The sequence below is a fragment of the Glycine max genome, chromosome 13 (assembly GCF_000004515.6).
Source record: "Glycine max cultivar Williams 82 chromosome 13, Glycine_max_v4.0, whole genome shotgun sequence".
NCBI lineage: Eukaryota > Viridiplantae > Streptophyta > Magnoliopsida > Fabales > Fabaceae > Glycine > Glycine max.
Window position 1 is genome coordinate 34,552,673 of NC_038249.2, and position 19,013 is coordinate 34,571,685.

The 19,013-nt window shown below is 35.3% G+C and overlaps 3 protein-coding genes across 5 annotated transcripts; 1 reads left to right on the forward strand and 2 right to left on the reverse strand.

Annotated features, from left to right (window-relative positions):
- Nucleotides 1-907: 907 nt before the first annotated feature.
- On the reverse strand, nt 908-4,302 carry LOC100306645 (uncharacterized). Of its 2 annotated transcripts, none has more exons than XM_014765154.3 (9): nt 4,080-4,258; nt 3,918-3,980; nt 3,529-3,607; nt 2,936-2,989; nt 2,754-2,845; nt 2,557-2,670; nt 1,593-1,660; nt 1,405-1,516; nt 908-1,227 (listed from the first exon to the last, which is right to left on the reverse strand). In XM_014765154.3, the coding sequence occupies exons 2-9, from the start codon at nt 3,969-3,971 to the stop codon at nt 1,132-1,134; spliced, it is 669 nt and encodes a 222-aa protein (XP_014620640.1). In that variant the 5' UTR covers nt 3,972-3,980; nt 4,080-4,258; the 3' UTR covers nt 908-1,131.
- Nucleotides 4,303-11,384: 7,082 nt separating this feature from the next.
- On the forward strand, nt 11,385-13,060 carry LOC100789203 (lactosylceramide 4-alpha-galactosyltransferase). The gene has a single exon (XM_003541691.5). It carries the CDS (start codon nt 11,527-11,529, stop codon nt 12,802-12,804), a length of 1,278 nt encoding a protein of 425 aa, XP_003541739.2. The 5' UTR covers nt 11,385-11,526; the 3' UTR covers nt 12,805-13,060.
- A 1,926-nt stretch (nt 13,061-14,986) lies between these two features.
- LOC100815073 (probable polyol transporter 4) lies at nt 14,987-18,082 on the reverse strand. 2 transcript variants are annotated; one of them, XM_006594542.4, is made up of 2 exons: nt 17,502-18,082; nt 14,987-16,644 (listed from the first exon to the last, which is right to left on the reverse strand). In XM_006594542.4, the coding sequence occupies exons 1-2, from the start codon at nt 17,599-17,601 to the stop codon at nt 15,281-15,283; spliced, it is 1,464 nt and encodes a 487-aa protein (XP_006594605.1). In that variant the 5' UTR covers nt 17,602-18,082; the 3' UTR covers nt 14,987-15,280. The 2 variants fall into 2 exon arrangements, with proteins under 2 accessions (XP_006594605.1, XP_003543064.1); XM_003543016.5 differs by having other exon boundaries at nt 17,506-18,040.
- Between the last annotated feature and the right edge of the window lie 931 nt (nt 18,083-19,013).

Sequence of the window (19,013 nt, forward strand, 5' to 3'; positions counted from 1 at the left end):
TGCAACATTTTTCACCCCAATGAACACTATCCATCGTGGACATACAGTAGCAGCCCATACTGACAATCTAAAACAGATTATTCTTCATCCTTGCACTGGATGGTAATCTGTTGCTAGGCCAGCAGATCAAACAGTCTGCACAGAATAGAAGCTAAGTTGTTGCATAAATCCAGGGATAACTAAACTTAAATCATTGATCTCCTGCTAAGTCTATTCTAGCAAGTTGCTTTCCTTTGTATATAATATAGATATAGATTATCAAATAAGTCCTGCATGTTTGTTAAATCATTATGACGACAGTAAATTACAATTAGATGTCCCCCAATGTTTTACTAGAAGACAATGCACTCTAAACTTATTTCAAAATTACACTCTTATCTCAATGGATCCTTTGACCAATAACATAGTACATGCTTCAAACGACGTTGTCCGTGCCCTTTCTCGTGCAGAATAGGTAAAAATAACTTATAATTCAAATATAGATTTAAGTATTTAGGATTGTGTTAAGACAAGTTCTCCAAATTTACCTTTATGATAGAATTGTGCGCCTCTTACTAAACTTATAATTCAAATATTCCTTGTTATTTATATTTAAGCAAAATTGATACTCTTAAAATTAGTCTTTACATTTATAACTTGTCGTTTGTTTTCTTTTTATTCTCTGACTCTAACCAACATTATATCGCCTACAAAATGTATAAATCTTGGCGGAAGCTCTTCGATATGCTAAGCAAGGAGATCCAAGAATAAAGTAAAAAGACATCCAAGAATGTGGTGCAGTTTATGATTATAAGAATTGATACATGCTGTCAACCACCGAATCCTTAATAAATTTAGATTCTGAAAGCTGCACTGCATCAGTGCTTCCATTTTCTAAGGATCAATTAGTATGCTTCAAGGGCATCAATTTGTTGAAAAATTCAATTATTTCCACATTTGTTCAAGATCTCAAGGAGATAAAAGTCATCAATATTGTACACTTAACAGCAACGCAAACATTGACAAAAGAAAAAAAAAACTGATGTAACAATCGTGTATGCATACAGTTCTTTAAAATCATGCGCTGGTCATTTTATTTATCATTGCCCAATTAGACGGAAAAAGCAACAGGCAAGGATCACATGGAAAATTTCAGCGATAAAGGCTTTCAGATCTCAGGTTCTCTGCAATTTCAGTCTCCCATCGGTCCCCATTTTCAAGCAGCTTCTCCTTGTCATATAAAAGCTCCTGCAACAGATAAACAATAACCAGAAATAAAGAAATAAGTAAATAAACAATTACTGGCATGTACTAATAAATAGTAATTAAACATAATAATTAATAATAAAGAACAATAGAAACAATTGTTAGCAAGTACTAACAGATCGTATTTATATAATTCAACATAAAGGAAATGAAACGAACCTCATGAGTCTCAGTAGCAAATTCAAAGTTTGGTCCTTCGACAATGGCATCAACAGGGCATGCCTCTTGACAAAATCCACAATAGATGCACTTGGTCATGTCAATATCATACCTGAGATTTAACAAATAAGAGAGCAAGAATGCAGTGAGGGAAAAAAAAGAGGGAGCAGATAAGGCTGGTAATTCACCGAGTTGTCCTGCGGCTGCCATCTTCTCGCTCCTCAGCCTCAATTGTGATTGCTTGTGCAGGACATATCTAATAAAAGAAATATTATTTAGAATAATAACATACAGCTGCTGACTACTGACAGGAAGGAGAGAAATGGGGGAAGTATAAAAAGGGAGAAATAAAACATGGAAAAGGAATATTAGGACAATGGAAATATGTAATGGATTATAAATACTTTAGGATTTCTGGTAAATGATAGTTTTAATTTAGAATTATATTCACTAGCCTATCAAATAGTCTGTTTATGCACTATCTGGATTTCACTATTTAGAGACTGCTACATGTTTGATCTCAAAACCTATGGTTTGAGACTGAATTGTTATCCAGATATTCTCCTTAACCCCCCCTGTATATATTAATGTGCTTTTATCCCTGTCCTCGATTAGCTCTATTTATTTATCCTCCATAGAGAGACAATGCGGCAGTAGTACCACTGTCTCAGTTAAAAAGAAAATATTTCAAAGTAAATAAAACTGCTATTATTGATGTATAGGAAAATATACCTATTACATCCTCCAAGGATGAGAGCGGGGTTTGTCTTTGACAGATCTATTTGGGACAACCCAATTAGACAGATTTCTACCTCTTAGTAATTGCAAGTATTTTTTCTATACCTGATTCAACTAATGACAGGCACAGATTCATAAACCTACCAAGGGTCTAAGCCTTACACTTTGTGTAGTGTTATTCGAATACAAAAACAGCTGCACATTTGTTTCTGCATTAACCAATGACATGTTACACTTGGTAACATCTAGACACAACTGGAATATATAAAATAGGCTTAAAAGTTGTCAAACTTATTAGTAGTCCAGTTTACAAAAGAAACAGGAAAATGCTGTCCAGCAGTTATATGCCATTCGGTAGTATGCTCAAGGATCATTGTGAAACCAAAATTATTGCATAAACAGTCAAAGCCTTACAGCCTCACAAAGTTTGCAAGCAATACAACGTTCCTCCCCTGTTGGATATCGCCGGAGTGCATGTTCACCACGGAAACGAGGGCTCAAAGGGCCTTTCTCAAATGGATAATTGATCTGCATCAAAGAAGTCATGCATTAAGCATTTAATTAGAAGCTGCAACAGTATTGGCCAGCAAACAGTTTTAGAAGACACTTACTGTAACTTTTGTTTCAAAGAAGTATTTCAGAGTCAGCATTAGTCCTCGAACCATTTCAGTGAGAAAGAGAGTGTTAATGCTACGTTCAAAGACTGTCATCCAGAGCATCAGCAATGAATTACTCACATTAGAGAAAAAACACAACAATCAAACTGAAAACAAAAGGCCTTCCAAATAAATACCAGAACTCCAATCCTTTGAAATGTCCTTTGCGAGTTGCTCCCTTTCCTCATCCTCTGCAATTTGTGCATCTCAAAATTATTATATATATGAAGATGGCATGCTAGTGAAGGTATTATGTGAAGTTAAAGAATGTCATGTTTGTTCACTATAAACAATTCTGAAAGTCATTCCCTTGACCCACTTATTTATCTGCTTTTTTAGGGGGGGATGGGGGTGTTAAAGTGAGGGGACTGGGGTAAAAACTCACAGGGGCCAGTGCCACCACAGTGAGGAGCGGGGAGTGCATTGCAGTGTTTCAACCTGCGCACTTTCCTTGCATGTCACACAGCTCTACCAACTGAAATGTCCTCAAGGAATGCATACAATTTTTAATACTACAGTTCAATGTAGCTCATTGCCCCCTTTCAGGAAGTTCATTTATTGAACAGTAACTGGATCATGATTGTCATTGTACATGCCATAGATAATTTGGTGCAGAAAACAATCAACATTCATAGTCAGTCAGTCCTTAATAATTTTGCTTTCTAAGTTCTAACCATTCTATAAGGGTGCAGAAAATATGTCGGCAAAGATGGTAAGAGAAAGGACAGACCTCTTTTGGTAGAGAAGGAGTGTGCACTTAACCGAAGGCCATAGTATTGGGAGCTGTGCAGCCCTTGACCGCTTACAGCCTAAACAAGCAAAAACAACAAGGGATGGTATTATGAATTAACCTAAACATTTTGGCATCCTACAATTAAAATGATCCATACTTAATTCACATAACAAGTCAGAAATCAGAATAGACAAAAAAAAAAATCCAGTTCACGGCTTGGAACCTAAGAATAGAAATTAGGGAAGGAAAGGGTAGAAATATAGGGTATTCAGATCAGATAACATTTGGTTTTCTCAACTCAATCAGCATCTAATTAAGAAGTTTCTTTTTTTCTTGTTTCTTTCATATCCACAAATAACGAAGAATCGGAATCAGATTAATGTTACCAATTGGCGCGCACGAAGAGCAAGGAGTGATTTTCGAGCTAAGATTGCAGCCATTCCCTAAACCTGGAAATGAAAACATTGGAGAATCAAACGCAGTTTTACTATTTATTTCAAATTGAATGATTAAGTTGAAGCGAAACAATTATTTACAAGGATTCGAACCGAAAAAGTGTGAAGAAATATCGAATTAAAGGGGGGGGGAAACAAGTAGTGGTTGAACCAAATACAAGTTAATATTGAGAAAACTGAAGAAATAGAAGAATAGAAGGATTTGATTGGGTTCAGCATTGAACGTTGATGGTTCAATTCAAGTGTTTGTGAAAGGAAAAAGAAAGCGAAGAGAAATACCTGATCCAAGGTTGATCTCGGAACAATTGAAATGACTGAGAAGCTTTCGAACCAAGTACGAGAATAGAGTATGAAATGTTCGTGAGTGCTGAGATTGGCACAATAGGTAGCCCACAACTAGAACGGGCTGGTCCAGCCCTTAAGAGGTGCACTTATATTCTACACTTCCCTAATTGCATTCTGCACCTCCCATTTTTTAAAAACCCCAACCTACCCCTATCCCTTGTATCTTCTTCTTTTTCTTCCCCTTCTTCCTCCCATGGACCCTTCCATTCCTTCTTCTCTTCTTACCATAACACATCTTCTTTTCAGCGCCAAAGGTTCCAACTACGCCAAAGGTTCCAACTGAAGTGTTTTTCCAACGACGGCAAAGGTTTTAGCGCTCTCCTCATCCAACTCTCCATACAAGGTACATTTCAGCGCACTACACCTCCCTTGTTTTTTGGTTTCCAAAAAAAGGTTTCCAGAACACCTATTCCAAAAGTAACACCTTTCTGGAATATTTTTCTTCCTAATAAGCCTTTTCGAAAGCCAAAAAACCTTTCCAAAGACCCTGTACCGAAGTGCAAGTGCTTCTTCTGGAGCGGGCTTTCTGTAGGCCCAGTATTGCTTCCAAAATGAACATCCCGAAAAAGATTGTTCCAGAACACCTTTTCTGGAAGCTTATCCATTTTAGAAAGCTTGTTCCAAAATGTACTTTTTGCTTCTGAAAAGGCATTTCTGGAACATCTTTTCATGCTTATAGAAACGCTATTCCAAAAGTATTTTTTGGTTAAAGAATGGTCATTCCAAAAGCAAATTTGATTTTGTTATTTTACAATTTTAGTAATTTTTTATTTTACAGTTTTAGTTTGTATGGATGATGATTACTTCAACAAGATGTTTGATGAAGTTGACATGAATATGGATGATACCGTTAAAAATGAAGATTGTAGCAAAAAATTTACAACTGTGAATGTAATAATATCATCATTATAATTAATAGGTAGTTTATTCAAAAAAATGTTGTATGTTACTTATGTAGGTTTTTTATACTTGAGATAAATTATTGAAATGGATTTGGGAGGTTGCATTTGAGTTGAGTTTTGTTGTTATCATTTTGAGTTCAGACACAGGAAAACAACCTAGAAGGAAGACATTTGTCATCTTAGGTTGTGAGAAGGGTGACAAATATAGACAATACAAAAAAGATGCAAAGGCAAACACTGGGACTAGAAAATGTGTTTGTTCTTTTAGGTTGAAAGGAAGACCACTAAAGACTAGTGAAGGATGGGTACTTAGGGTCATGTATGGGTCTCATAATCATGATGTTACTAAGACATTGGTCAATCATTCATATGTTGATCGACTAACTTATGATGAGAAGACAATGCTTACTAATATGACAAAGAGTATGGCGAAACCTAAAAATATTCTTTTGTTATTGAAAGAACACAACGACAAAAATGCCACCACCATTAGACAAGTGTATAGTACCAGAACTACATATCGAAGATCTCTCTTAGAGGCTTCAAAATAGAAATGCAACATTTAATGTATTTGTTAGAGCATGGTATACTCATTGGCATGTAACGAATGATGAAGAAGTCGTGTGTGGCATATTTTGGACACATCCTGATGCGATAAAGTTGTTGAATGCATTTAACATAGTGTTCTTCATGAATAGTACGTACAAAACCAACAAATATAGGCTACCTTTGTTTGAGATTGTTGGTGTTACTTGTATTAGGCTGACATTTTCTGGTGCTTTTGCTTATATGGAAGCTGAACGTGAAAAAAACTTTGTGCAGACACTTGAAAGGTTCAGAGGCCCTTTTCGTAGATATGATGAATTTCCAAAAGTGATTGTCACAGACAAAGATCTAACTTTGATGAATGCAATAAAAATTATGTTTCCTAATTCACATAATTTGTTGTGCTAATTTTATATTGATAAAAATGTCAAAGTAAAGTGCAAACAACAAGTAACTCTCAAAGAGGCCTGGGATCAAGTGATGGAGGTGTGGATTTTTGTTATGGATTGTCCTACAAAGTGTGCCTATGAAGATCATGTGACAAAGTTTAAAGTTGTATGTGCATCTTGGCATGAGTTTGTTGCCTATGTTAAAGAAACTTGGTTGATCCCGCACAAGGAAAGATTTGTAAAGGCATGGACAAATAAAGTCATGCACTTGGGTAACACAACAACCAATAGATAGTTAACTTATAACCCATGGTATATTAAACTAGTATTTATATATAATGTTCATTCCGGTGCAACGTTTGTCACAAACTTATTTTGTAGGGTTGAGTCTACCCATTGGGTGTTGAAGTAGTTGCTACAGACTAGCATGGTAGACTTGTGTAAATATTGGGATGCAATGAACATTATGATCATTATGCTGCATAATGAAATTAAAGCCTCATTCGAACATAACATTCACATTGTTGGTCATACTTTTAATGTACAATTGTATAAGAGACTGCGTAGATTTGTTTCAAGGTATGCAACATTAGTTTTCCCCCTCTTAGAACTCAACCTCAAAAAGATACTTTCGTGCATCATATCATATGCATAAGTCATGTTAATGAGAATCATTTTGTTTAGGTAAACCATTTGTTATGCTAAGAGTCATAACATAATATAAAGTAGACTTTCACAATATGACTATGTTTTTAATTATGTCACGTAGGTACATTTGAGAGATCATTGTCCAATACCGGGGCTTCATGTGTTGTGGTCCACACATTGTCATCCACTAGCAAAAGAATGAGTCACCCCTTATGTTGGTTGCATACAACATTTTTCATAATTAATAGTTGTTAGATATGATTATGTCAACCTTGGAGATGATTGATTTATGTAATATTTTTTGTCATTTTTGGTGTAGTCAATTATGTTTATGTAGTTTCTACCATCTCATATTAGAAAGAATCTTTTAATTTTTGTAGTCATGATTATGGTTAAACATGATATGTATTTTATCTAATGTATTATGCATGATAGAACCCCACTACATAGTCGGAACCCACTTTGTCTCATAATGGAAGGTTTATTTCTCTTTTGGCTCGATGTTGTATCCAACAGTTCAACTAAAAAAAGTCTTTTCCCTCATTTATGTAGGTACATTTGACAGATCATACATTCACTAAATAAAAATAAATTACATATGCATAATTTGTCAATTCATACATTCACTAAAGATAAAGACTATAAGTTCATACATTCACTAATGATAAATATAATAAGTCAATTACCACAATTGATCAGTTAGTCTTAACATAGACATAAAGTGAACAAATAAACAAACAATTTAGGAATTAATGCAATCCAACAACTGTCAATTTTTTACTCTACCACACTCACCTTTGGTGCCACCTCGTGCCTTACTAGTGTTTAGATGATCATCATCAATTACTCCACATGCTAATGCTAATGTCTCTTTAATCACAAAATATACATTAGTACCTTGGGTAACCAACCTATGATCAATCATACGATGCAGTAGTTGACCAGTCCTATGACATGTTTCCTACAATACATACAACAAAGAAGTAAGTAAATGTCAGAATAATATACACATTATGAAAGTAAATTCATTTATACGTACAACTGCAGGATGTGCCTGAATTGTAGATGGGTAAGATCCTTAGTTGCATCAAGGGGTGGAGCATAGTATCTTGGTTGGACAAAAGGATGTGAGATTGTGTATAACCACACATAATAACCAACATCACAATCTCTTGGCTGAACTACACCCATTATGGGCTGGATTAAGTGATTCTGCAAGTGCAACCACCTATCGTCAACCTGTTGTGGGGTGATAATCTCATCAGTGAGCACAAAAGGGTGTCAGGGAATATTTTGGTGATATTCATACTGGCGCAACACCCTCTCTAGCAAATAAAGGTGCAAATTTAGGCCCAAACAAATATATCTAGAGAATAAGGATATATTCTCAAACGAACGATGAGTCCTATACGTATCATATGAAGTCCGCTTAACTCCCTTGATGGTCAGCTCATCAATTAGTTTCCTATTCTCAACAAAAATGACTTATTTGACCACCAGTTGACGCGTGGAGACGTCTCTTCATATCCCAAGACATCATCCTTGGCACCAATGGTTACAAAATGCTAATAGATCCATCCATGTGTCACCAAGAAAGTATATACTCAGTTCATCAATGATGATGTTAATAATATAACAAACAATTTATAGACACTTAATTACCTGAAGAAGAGTGGCATAGCCACTAATCTACTTTTTCCCAACAAAACTAACACTAGTAAGATGCTCATAAATATATGGCAAGGTAATTGTCCCCCATGAATACCTAGAACATCCTTCGAAGTCACAAAAAATCTAAGAATTTTACCTCCACATAGGTTGCATTTTTATTAGCAAATAAGGTACAACCAACTAGATGAAACAAATAGGCTTTTGCTGCCTCATCCCATCTCTCTTCTTCACACATTTCCTCATATGCACCCTGCAACCAACTTAAACTGAATTGTTCCCCTCTTATTTTCTTTGTCTCATCAAAGGCATCTTTATATTCAACTCCAAGTAGCTCCACAAGCACGATAATTGCTTCTTCTTTATCCATATGTTCATAATTGTAAAAAGCACCAGTAATAGGAATGTCAAGTAAGGATGCCACATCATCAAGTGTTACTGTCATCTTTTCCACGAGCAGATGGAAGGTGTTTGTCTTTGTGTGCCATCTTTCAGCAAAAGCAAACAAGAATCCCTTGTCTATTATCTGATAACTACATGTAGTCAACGGGAATAAACTAGACCCTTTTGACCATATCGTGTATTTGCTCATGTAGCACAATCTCTAATTGCAAATTTCTCCCATGTGATACTAATTTAAGCTCACCATGTTCCTACAATAACATATATAATTACTAAATAAGTCCCAAAACAAAAAAAAAACTTTCGATGATTGAATCAATTTTAAATATTCAAACAAGTATAGTAGTTTACCATGCCACCTTATACTTCCCAGGCCACATGATCAGTATATAAGGTTAGTAGTGATGTCTCCTTAGGGCCACCTAGAAATCCAACATCTGGTTCTGGCTCCTGCTAGTCCACAGGTTGCACATGCTCAAGAGGCTCCACTTCCTAAACAACCTGGACTTGGTCAACATGCTCGATAGACTCCACTTGCACGGGTTGCTCCAAAAGGGTCCACCTATTGAGCTTCTACACGTTGCCTCCGTTTAGACATTGTTGATCTATTGCATCTATCATTGTCATCATCACCATCAAAACTAACTCTTTTTGTACGCGCCATATGAACATTAAATTTTAGTCATAAGATTCTACAACCAGATAGGTTAAAAGCGTTGCAAATATGAATATAAATTCATATAGGTTGAGAGGAATTCAAATGAAAATTAAATTATTGCATTTATCCAAGTACTCATAAAATGTGTCTATCATTGTTATCAAATATCAATAACATATACTACACATACTAGATAGGAAACCCATTTGCAATGTCAAACCAAAGAGATTGAATTTGTAATCACAACAACTATCCATAACTATTTCTGTGAGGTTTCATTGAGTATTAGTGGTGGAAATTGATCCAATCTACAATTCCAAATACTAGTTGATTACATAAAGAAGTATGAATTTCCACCTTACTCTTCCCAGGTTAACTTTAAAAATATATAATCTATGAAGAACAAAGGATGATCATACAAATTCTAAAACAAAATTTACAATGGATGAATATATTTCTTAGTCAATCATGATTGAATATTATAATATCGATGAAGAACAAAGAGTGATCATACAAATTCTAAAACAAAATATACAGTGGATTAATATATTTATTAGTCAATGGATGATTATAGACGTAAATAAAAAAAAGTTAAACCCACAAAATAATTATGACAAATAATTTTAAATGAAAATTAAAGGGACCTGAAAAGTTTTAATTTTTTTTATTTTAAAAAAAGCCTTGAATAGCCTTCCGGAACAAAGCATTCCAAAATAGCCTTTCGAAACTGACATTTTGGAATAGCCTTCAGGAATAATAATTTCGGAAAGCTATTCGAGAATACTTGTTCCGAAAGCCTAGTATGAACCCACCCTACCCCCCCTTGATCCAAACCAAAACCCACCCCCACCCCCATTCACAATGTCAAACCAAAACCCACATCCACTAAAAACGAAAGAAAGAGGAGGAAGTAGGGACTTACCGATCAAGTCAAAGGAGGAAGGCGATGAAGTAAGGAAACGTGGGAGCTCAGAGGGGAAAGGAGTTGATTGGATTTTGAGGGAGAGAAAAGTTAGGATTGAGGTTTCATTAAGGATATTATCGTAATTTTACCTTGAAGAGAGAGGTGTAAGATATAGAAAAGAAGGTGCAAGATTCAACTCCCATAAAAGGTTAGCTCTCTCTTATTTATTTTTTCAATATACCCAAAAATTAATATTTTGAAAAGTAAATAAATGTAAATGCATGTGAACATGTGAATTATCGGTAAACAGTTATTACTTTTTTTCCGATAAAACTATTACTACTTCTTAAGTTTTTTTTTTGTTATTGGTTTATTTTAAAGATAGTTTTAAGAAAATTAAGTTCAAAATGAGAAAAAATTAAATATAAAGTATACTTGTTTAAAATATAAATAAATAAATGTAGTGTTTTTATTATTCTTACTTATAATTATTTAGATAAAAAATTACGATATGTCACTTGTCATTTTTTGATAAAAAAATAAAAATATTTTATTTTGCTTGATCTTTAACCTTATGCACTTCAACTAAATAAAAATATATTTCATGATATGTTTTTATAATTTTATTTTCTCTCCAACCAAACGTAAATAAAGTTAAGAGTGAGATAGACATGAAATCGTCTTTGCACTACTACATAAAATGCTAAACATTAATTACTACAAGTACACTATTAATTTTAAGAATGTTTATTTGATCAAAATACTCCTTGCTTGGTGAATGAATTAATTAATAATCAATATAGCAATAATTATAATTGTGTATTGTACCCAGCCTAAGATATTTCCCAATGAAGTAGTGTTATCTTAGACAGCAACGCTAGCTGAGCCAAAACAAAAGAAACAAACAAACGAAAACATGCTTGGCTAGCATGGAAGTTGAAACTTTTTTTAAAAAAAAACTTTAAAAGCAGTTTCTTTTCTAAATTTTCGCAATTTTTAATGCAAATGTTCTTCCACTTTCTCTGCCTCGAGAAGGAGAAACTTGAAACATTTTGAACCTCTCCTTCCTTCCTTCTCCATGTTTCACCCAATGGAGCAAAGCGCCAAACGCTCCCAGTACTCTCTGCTCCACTTCTCGTTTCTTCAACTGCACCACCTCAAAAGATCCATGCTTTCTCTACTCTTCTCCCTACCCACATCATTTTTCGCTCTCTTTCTTCTCCTCCTTTTATCTTACAACGCTTTCACCGTCTTCTCTGTCCATGTCCCTAAATCCCCAACCACCACCACCCTCTCCAACTCCAAGTTCTCTTCTTCCCTCAATTCACCTCTCTTCAAGAACCCCCACTTGCCCCTTCTTCAAAACTCCACTGAAAGCTTTTCCTTTTCAACTATTCAGAGGCCTAGTAGAAGAGTCAAGAAGCACAAGCGTGGCCTCAGAAGCGTGCGTTCAGAATCTCACTTCCCAGTTCCATTTTTCCATGCCAGACTCAAAGCATTCTTCAACAATTCTCATTCTTCTTGCAAGGAGAGGTTCTTCATGACTTGGATTTCTTCCTTGAAGGGATTTGGTGAGAGGGAGTTATTCTCTATGGAGAGCTTGTTCAAGTCTCACCCTGAAGCTTGTTTGGTCATAGTGTCAAAGTCCCTAGACTCTAACGCTGGAACTCAGATTCTGAAACCATTTGTGAGCAACGGTTTCAAAGTCATGGCTGTTGCTCCAGATTTCGGTTACATATTCAAGGACACACATGCTGAAACATGGTTCAACCGTTTGAAGGAAGGGAATGTGGATCCTGGTGAAGTCTCTTTGGGGCAAAACCTCTCCAATTTGCTTAGGCTTGCTCTCTTGTACAAGTTTGGAGGCACTTACATAGACTTAGATGTTGTGGTTTTAAAGAGCTTCTCCAAGCTGAGGAACACCATTGGGGCACAGAACTTTGATACCAAAACCGGCAAGTGGAGCCGCTTGAACAATGCAGTGTTGATATTTGACAAGAAGCACCCTTTGCTTTTCAAGTTCATTGAGGAGTTTGCACTCACCTTTGATGGGAACAAGTGGGGGCACAATGGTCCTTACTTGATCTCTAGGGTGGTGTCTAGGGTGAGTGGGAGACCAGGATTCAATTTCACTGTGCTTCCTCCTTCTGCGTTCTATCCTGTGGATTGGAGAGGGATTAGGAGTTTGTTTAGAGATGAGATTAGTTCCAAATGGTTGATCAATAAAATGGAGCAAATTCGCAAAGAAAGCTTTGCAGTGCACCTGTGGAACAGGCATAGTAGGAAGCTTAAAGTAGTCAAGGGAAGCATTGTGGATAGTATCATTTCTAGTTGTTGCATCTTCTGCAACATTTAGCTAGTTTTTATGTTTGTAATTTTTACTTTATATTAATCAGAGTTTGTAATTAGTGAGTTAGATTGTTAGAATGACAAGTTTTAAGTTAAAATAGTCATAAGCAATGTTTGTGTTGCATATTGTTATGGGGACCAATTGTGTCTCGACTATATATAAACAAAGGATATATTAGAAGGTTAAAATTGGAACCTTCACCCTTGTATAATATATTTGTTGTATCTCTTTGAAGGATCTATAAAGTGAAAAGCTTCTGTCATTTTCTTTCTCGGTAACACTGAATGGTGAAGAGCGCGACATGTTTGCCTTTGGATTGGAATTGCAGTTCACTAGTGGAAAGTAAAAATTGATCGATATTCATGAAATTCATCTTGCTTGGGACAATTAAATTGTGAAAGTGATTTCCCAACTTCCAATCTTAATAGGGCACCTACTTTAATTTTCCTTACACGTGACATTCGCTTTCTATCCCATTCCCCTTGGTTTTGATTTTGGCTTATATTCTTGTTTCGCATATGTTTGGGGAAATTACTGCATAGCACCTTTTAACATAATCTTTTGCATAAATGAAAAGTTTGGCTCACGTCCGAACAGGTCATGTAGTCATAATAGCTAGTTGTTTCTGCCAAAAACCAGTGACGTTAGGCCTCTGAGGACTAATTAATCATACAAGTTTTTTTTTATTAAGCATACAACTTTATTCTATATTTTGTGTTTAGTCATGTTGATACTAATTGTGTATGGATCACCCAAGAAAAGAGACAAGGGAAGAGGGAGGAGGTTGTTTTTCATGTAGAGAGTAGCGTGGCACATGCAGATAGGTGATCCACCTACTTTCGGGTGTCAAGGATTTATCCACTGTTAGTTCAAACACATTTTTCTTGCCGACTCACTTCTTTAAATTTGGTAACGAAATTTGAGAAATTCTTAGGTCTCAACGAAATTATAATATTAACAATAATAATTTTTCCTGTCAACTTATTGTGTTGTAAATTACTATGTCAGGTTTTTTTTTTTGTTGTTGTTGAACTCTCTTATCAGCTATTAAGTTGCATTATCACTTTAAAGTCTATAATAAAAAAAGAATGTATATTACAGAATCATATAAAATGTGAGGATAAATTCCACAGAATCAAAGCCTTAATTTACGTAAATTTGAACTCGATCTCTCCAATTTTAAGTGGAGATGTGATTTTTTAGTTTATATTCTACAACACAACATCTTCAGACTTCAAACCCATAAATGCGACGTGGGTATTTATTAATGTCAAGGGGTTGTTGCTTTGCCTTTATATTGATATTTGCGGAAGCGCTTTAGCAATCAACGTGGTGGTCTCGTCTCAACTTTCTTTGATCTTGTGTCCCCTCTCTTGTCATCCTTCTCAGTTAAAGGCATCACTTTCAAAGGGTATCGCTCTCTCTTTACATCCTTGGGCTAATTCGTGGTTAAGCCTATCCATGACATTCATAAATCATAAGTATGAAGGTCATGTAAGTTGGGTTCATGTATTACGGGTGTCTAATTAGGTTGCGGATCTCATGGCCAAGCATGGCATGAGTATGCTTTAATCATTTTCATATATATGATGCAGTTTTGGATTTTATTAGTAATGCCTTGAAGACAGATCAGATCTTATTGATGTTTGTTACTCAAAGATTTCATAACTCTGATGTGTCTGAGTTATTGTAAATTTTATAATATTTGTTTTTGATTCTTAATTAAATAAAAGGTGAACTATGAATAATTGAGCTTAAGTAAAAAAGATAAAATAGTTTCTTAACGGGTCAAACCAAAGAAGGAGTCTCCTGTCCTAAACAAAATGGCTTGTATTTCGTCCACACTCAGGAGGATTCTCTGTTTTTTTTTTTTTTCTTTTTAATGTGAGGAGCCTGTTGATATAGGAAAATGCAATGGAAGGCAGAAGCGTTTCGCCAAGCAACATAGGATTCAAATTTACAAGATATTCATTATTGCTAATCTTAAAAAACGGCTATGACATTCAAATTTCAGTAACAAAATTCTTTGAATATATGACATTCAATATAGAAATAAAAAAACGAAAGAATCGCATTAAATAAATTAAATGGAATGGGGGGGGGGGGGAGGCTACGCCCCAAACAATCACTCACTCCTACAATATAAAATTGTAAATGGAGACACAAAAAGCACGTGACGCGAAAGAGACAATAGAATTCCGATTATGGCTACATTAAACAATGCTATATCAACTCATCTTCAACAGACTGTAAAAAATAATGGAATACATATAAACATTAAGATATACTAAAGCCTTACATTGGTGCTGGTGGCTTGATGTTAGGAAATACTATAAAGTATAAACCATGTCCCTCTCCACGCAGAACAAATCCTTTATGATGTAAGAGCAGAAATGCCCGCTATTACAAAGAACCAAACCAGTATGATACTAGATTGGAAATATCTGGGAATTTAGTTTTAAACATTTGGTGTGCCACCAACTCATGACTTCTGCATCAGACACTCTACATCTCCCATTTCCACCTCACTCTCTTGCAAATCATCCTCGTCTTTAAAGAGTACTTCAATTTCCTCCAAAGTCTTCCCTCTCGTCTCTGGAACACAATAATGAACAAAGGCAACAGCACAACATGAAACAACGCCAAAAACAAAGAATGTTCCTGCCACGGTGATAGCGCGAGAGACTGAGAGGAACGACATGGAGATTGCACCACTGCTCACCCTACTTCCCACCGCTCCAAGAGCTGATGCTTGAGCTCTAAGTCTCAAAGGAAATATCTCGGATGACAAAACCCAGCATATGGGGCCGAGTCCCACCGAGAACGAAGCAACATTTCCACACACTGCAAGAATTGCTAATGCGATCCCAACTTTTGCATGACTCAGAATAGCTAGAGACAAGCTCAGGCTAAATAAACATACTGTCATCCCAATTGTGCTCGCGTAAAGCAAAGGTTTTCTCCCCAATTTGTCAATGAGAAATATGGCTATCAAGATGAACAGAGTTTTGGTGAACCCAACAGCAACTGTTGCTGCAAGAAGCTCAGAGTTGCCAGTGATCCCAGCATTCTTGAAAATTGTGGGACTATAGTATACAGTTGTATCTATGCCTGTAATCTGCTGGAAACACTGAATTCCACAACCGGTTATAAGCATTCTTCTAACTGGAGGAGTAGGGCACAATATTTCTTTCCAGACAGCTTTCGGTTCATACTTGCCAGCATTAGCTGACCCTGCAGCTGCCTGAATCTCTTGCAACTTTTCTTCGGCCTCCTTCTCACTCTCATTTATCTTTAACAACACTGCTCTAGCTTCTTCAATCCTGTTCTGCACCACTAGCCATCTTGGGGATTCAGGTATGACAAACAGTGCAATAGCAATAACAAGTGAAGGGATAAGTCCCACACCAAGCATTATCCTCCAATTTATATGCGCTGGAAGCCTCGAAAATGCATAGTTTGATATGTAGCCGAGAAGGATTCCAAAATTTATAAATATCTCAGGGAAAGAGGTAAGAGATCCCCTAGCAATGGCAGGAGAAATTTCGGCAATATAGACGGGTGCAATCATGACACCAAAACCTATACCCACCCCAGCCATGAGTCTGCCTATCATCAACACTTTGAAGGATGGAGCAAGAGCCATAACAGCTCCACCTGTTTGGAAGATAACTGCTGCCAAACCAATTGTCCATTTTCGGCCAATCGCGTCAGATGTCTTTCCACCAGCTAAACTACCCAACAGGGATATTATGCTCAAAATTCCAACTAGTACTTCTTGCTGAACCTCAGTTATCTTCAGATCCTCCTGAATGAATATAATTGCTCCACTCATAACACCCACATCTGCAAACCAAAGACAACCAACTAGGGTCTTAGTTTTGATCCCTATTAATAGCATAAAAAAATGAGTTTAATTTTGATATATAGTGAAAAAAACTTTTACACTGTCGACTACTTACAAATTAACTTAGACATGACTTTTAAAGTCAGATGAATGCTACCAACACATTCTCTGACACACATTTTACTATTATTAGCATTTCTGTTTAAAGTAGTAATTATTAGAAAAGTTAATGATTTTTATTATATGACAACATATGATTACATAATAGTGAAAAATCCTTTAAAAGCTCGATGTATTCCTACTAAATTGTAATTCTAAATAAATACACACTGTGGTGTTTATGTAGTCAATATTATAAATAAATTAATAGAACATGACCACAAACAAGACACAAACAATACGTTCTCGTTCAATAGTTAGACTATTGGAGAGGATTTAAGGTTTGCATGTTCAATTGCTAGTGAGTGTCTGACAGTAAAATTGCCTACATACTCGAGCAAAGCACCTATCTGATATAAGACTTGGCATCTAGGCCCTGGGAAAAGATTCTCCCCAAAACACAAAACCGCTGTTGCAAATTACACAAACGGCCCTGGATTTTACATGCATCACTATATACGATCGTTATAAACTTAATTATCTTACCAAAGTCCTAAAAACAAGGTATCAAGTCCCGCAAAAGACAACACCTCATCTACTTTATTTTTAATTTTTTTATTGACAAACATATTGGGGAATTTACCAGCAGATCAAAATTAAAACCAAAACCAAAACCAAAACCAAAACCAAAATTAATAAAATATTTAAAGGAACCCACCCAATTGCATAAAAACGAAGAAAAAAGAAATAGAATTACCTACCATAGCCGAGAAGCACGGAATTGAGAGAAGCAAAAACGGCACATGCAAAGATATATTTTTTGGTCTCGTACTTTCTGCTCTGCAGAACTTCTTCATCTTCCTCAACTGGATCAGAGGTCATCTTAATGTATTTTGTTTTAGTCCCCAACGGAATCTCAGAGATTCCATCTCCATTACCGTTCCCGTTTTCTTGGACCCCAACTAACCCCATTCCTCTCCTTCTCTAGCCCCCACCCTTAAATATTTTATAATAAAAATGAAATCTTTATAAACTAGTACAGTACCCAAATTGGAGTCCCTTGTTCTTTAGAGAGCGAGGAACCCAATTATGGTCTTAGATCTGAAATGCAGAAAGGGATTGAATGGGGGAAGGAACAATTTTAAGGAGGAAGGAAAAACTGGCACTCCATTGGAAAAATGAGTTTTTGTTAATTTCGGTTTTGGCCAAACGATGTGTTAAGAATTTCCACAGTGCGCGCTTTGGACTCAAAGAAACGTATTTTGAGGGTGAGGAAAAAAAAATGTCTCAGGTTCTGTCGTTGCTGTTCGTGCTTTTCTCAGGAGCCTCGCCTCTCAATTGACGACACGTCATCGTACAGTACGGAGGGAGATTGCCGTAGCGCGTGGAAACACGTCCTTTAGCGCGTGTTGAACTCCAATTTAGACCATCGTGGTGCTGAGCTGTGTCACCGGTTTGGAAAAGAGGCTTCCACCGTCGGCGAGGGTATTTCTGGAATAACAGATTCATAGTGTTTTCCCTTTTATAACCCCCTTTGCCTATGGGCCCTTTAGTCACTTTTTGCTATACCAAAGCATCAATTGTTTTACACTATTTTTTTTCTACAGTTTACACAATATTTTTTAATGCACTATTGAATCGGCTTTAATAAAAAAATCATATTAATTAAAAAGATATAAAATATTTAATAATTATAAAAATATATCAATACTCAATAGTATTTTTTAGATTCAAGTGGAATTTACATCTCGTAAAATATACTTGCAATATCTAAACAATGATATTTTTTTAGAAGATTAAAAGATATTTAAACAAAATTCAATAATTTTAATATATATTAAAAATAATTCCATAAATAATATAAAATTTATTTAATAAATATATTTTTGTGATTAAATTTCAAAACTTAACTACAATTTTTGGTTTATAAATTAAATATAAAGAATACAAATATAAGTATTTTAAAATATCAAATTTATTTGCCTATATTATTTTCTCATCTCAGTAATATTTTTTTATTTCAGGTAATGAATATATTTTAAAATTTTAATTTAGAAAATATAAAAAATATTTTAAAGTTAATAAAATTTGATTTCAAAACTAATTTCCAAATATTCTATTATGTAAAATATTAATTAAATCAATTTGATTATTAGTTAAAAAATATAAAATATTTAAATACTTCTATACATGTTTTGTTTTAAAAAAAATTAGAAAATCGAAAATTGTTTATTTAACAGAAATTAATAATCTCAATATATACTGACAA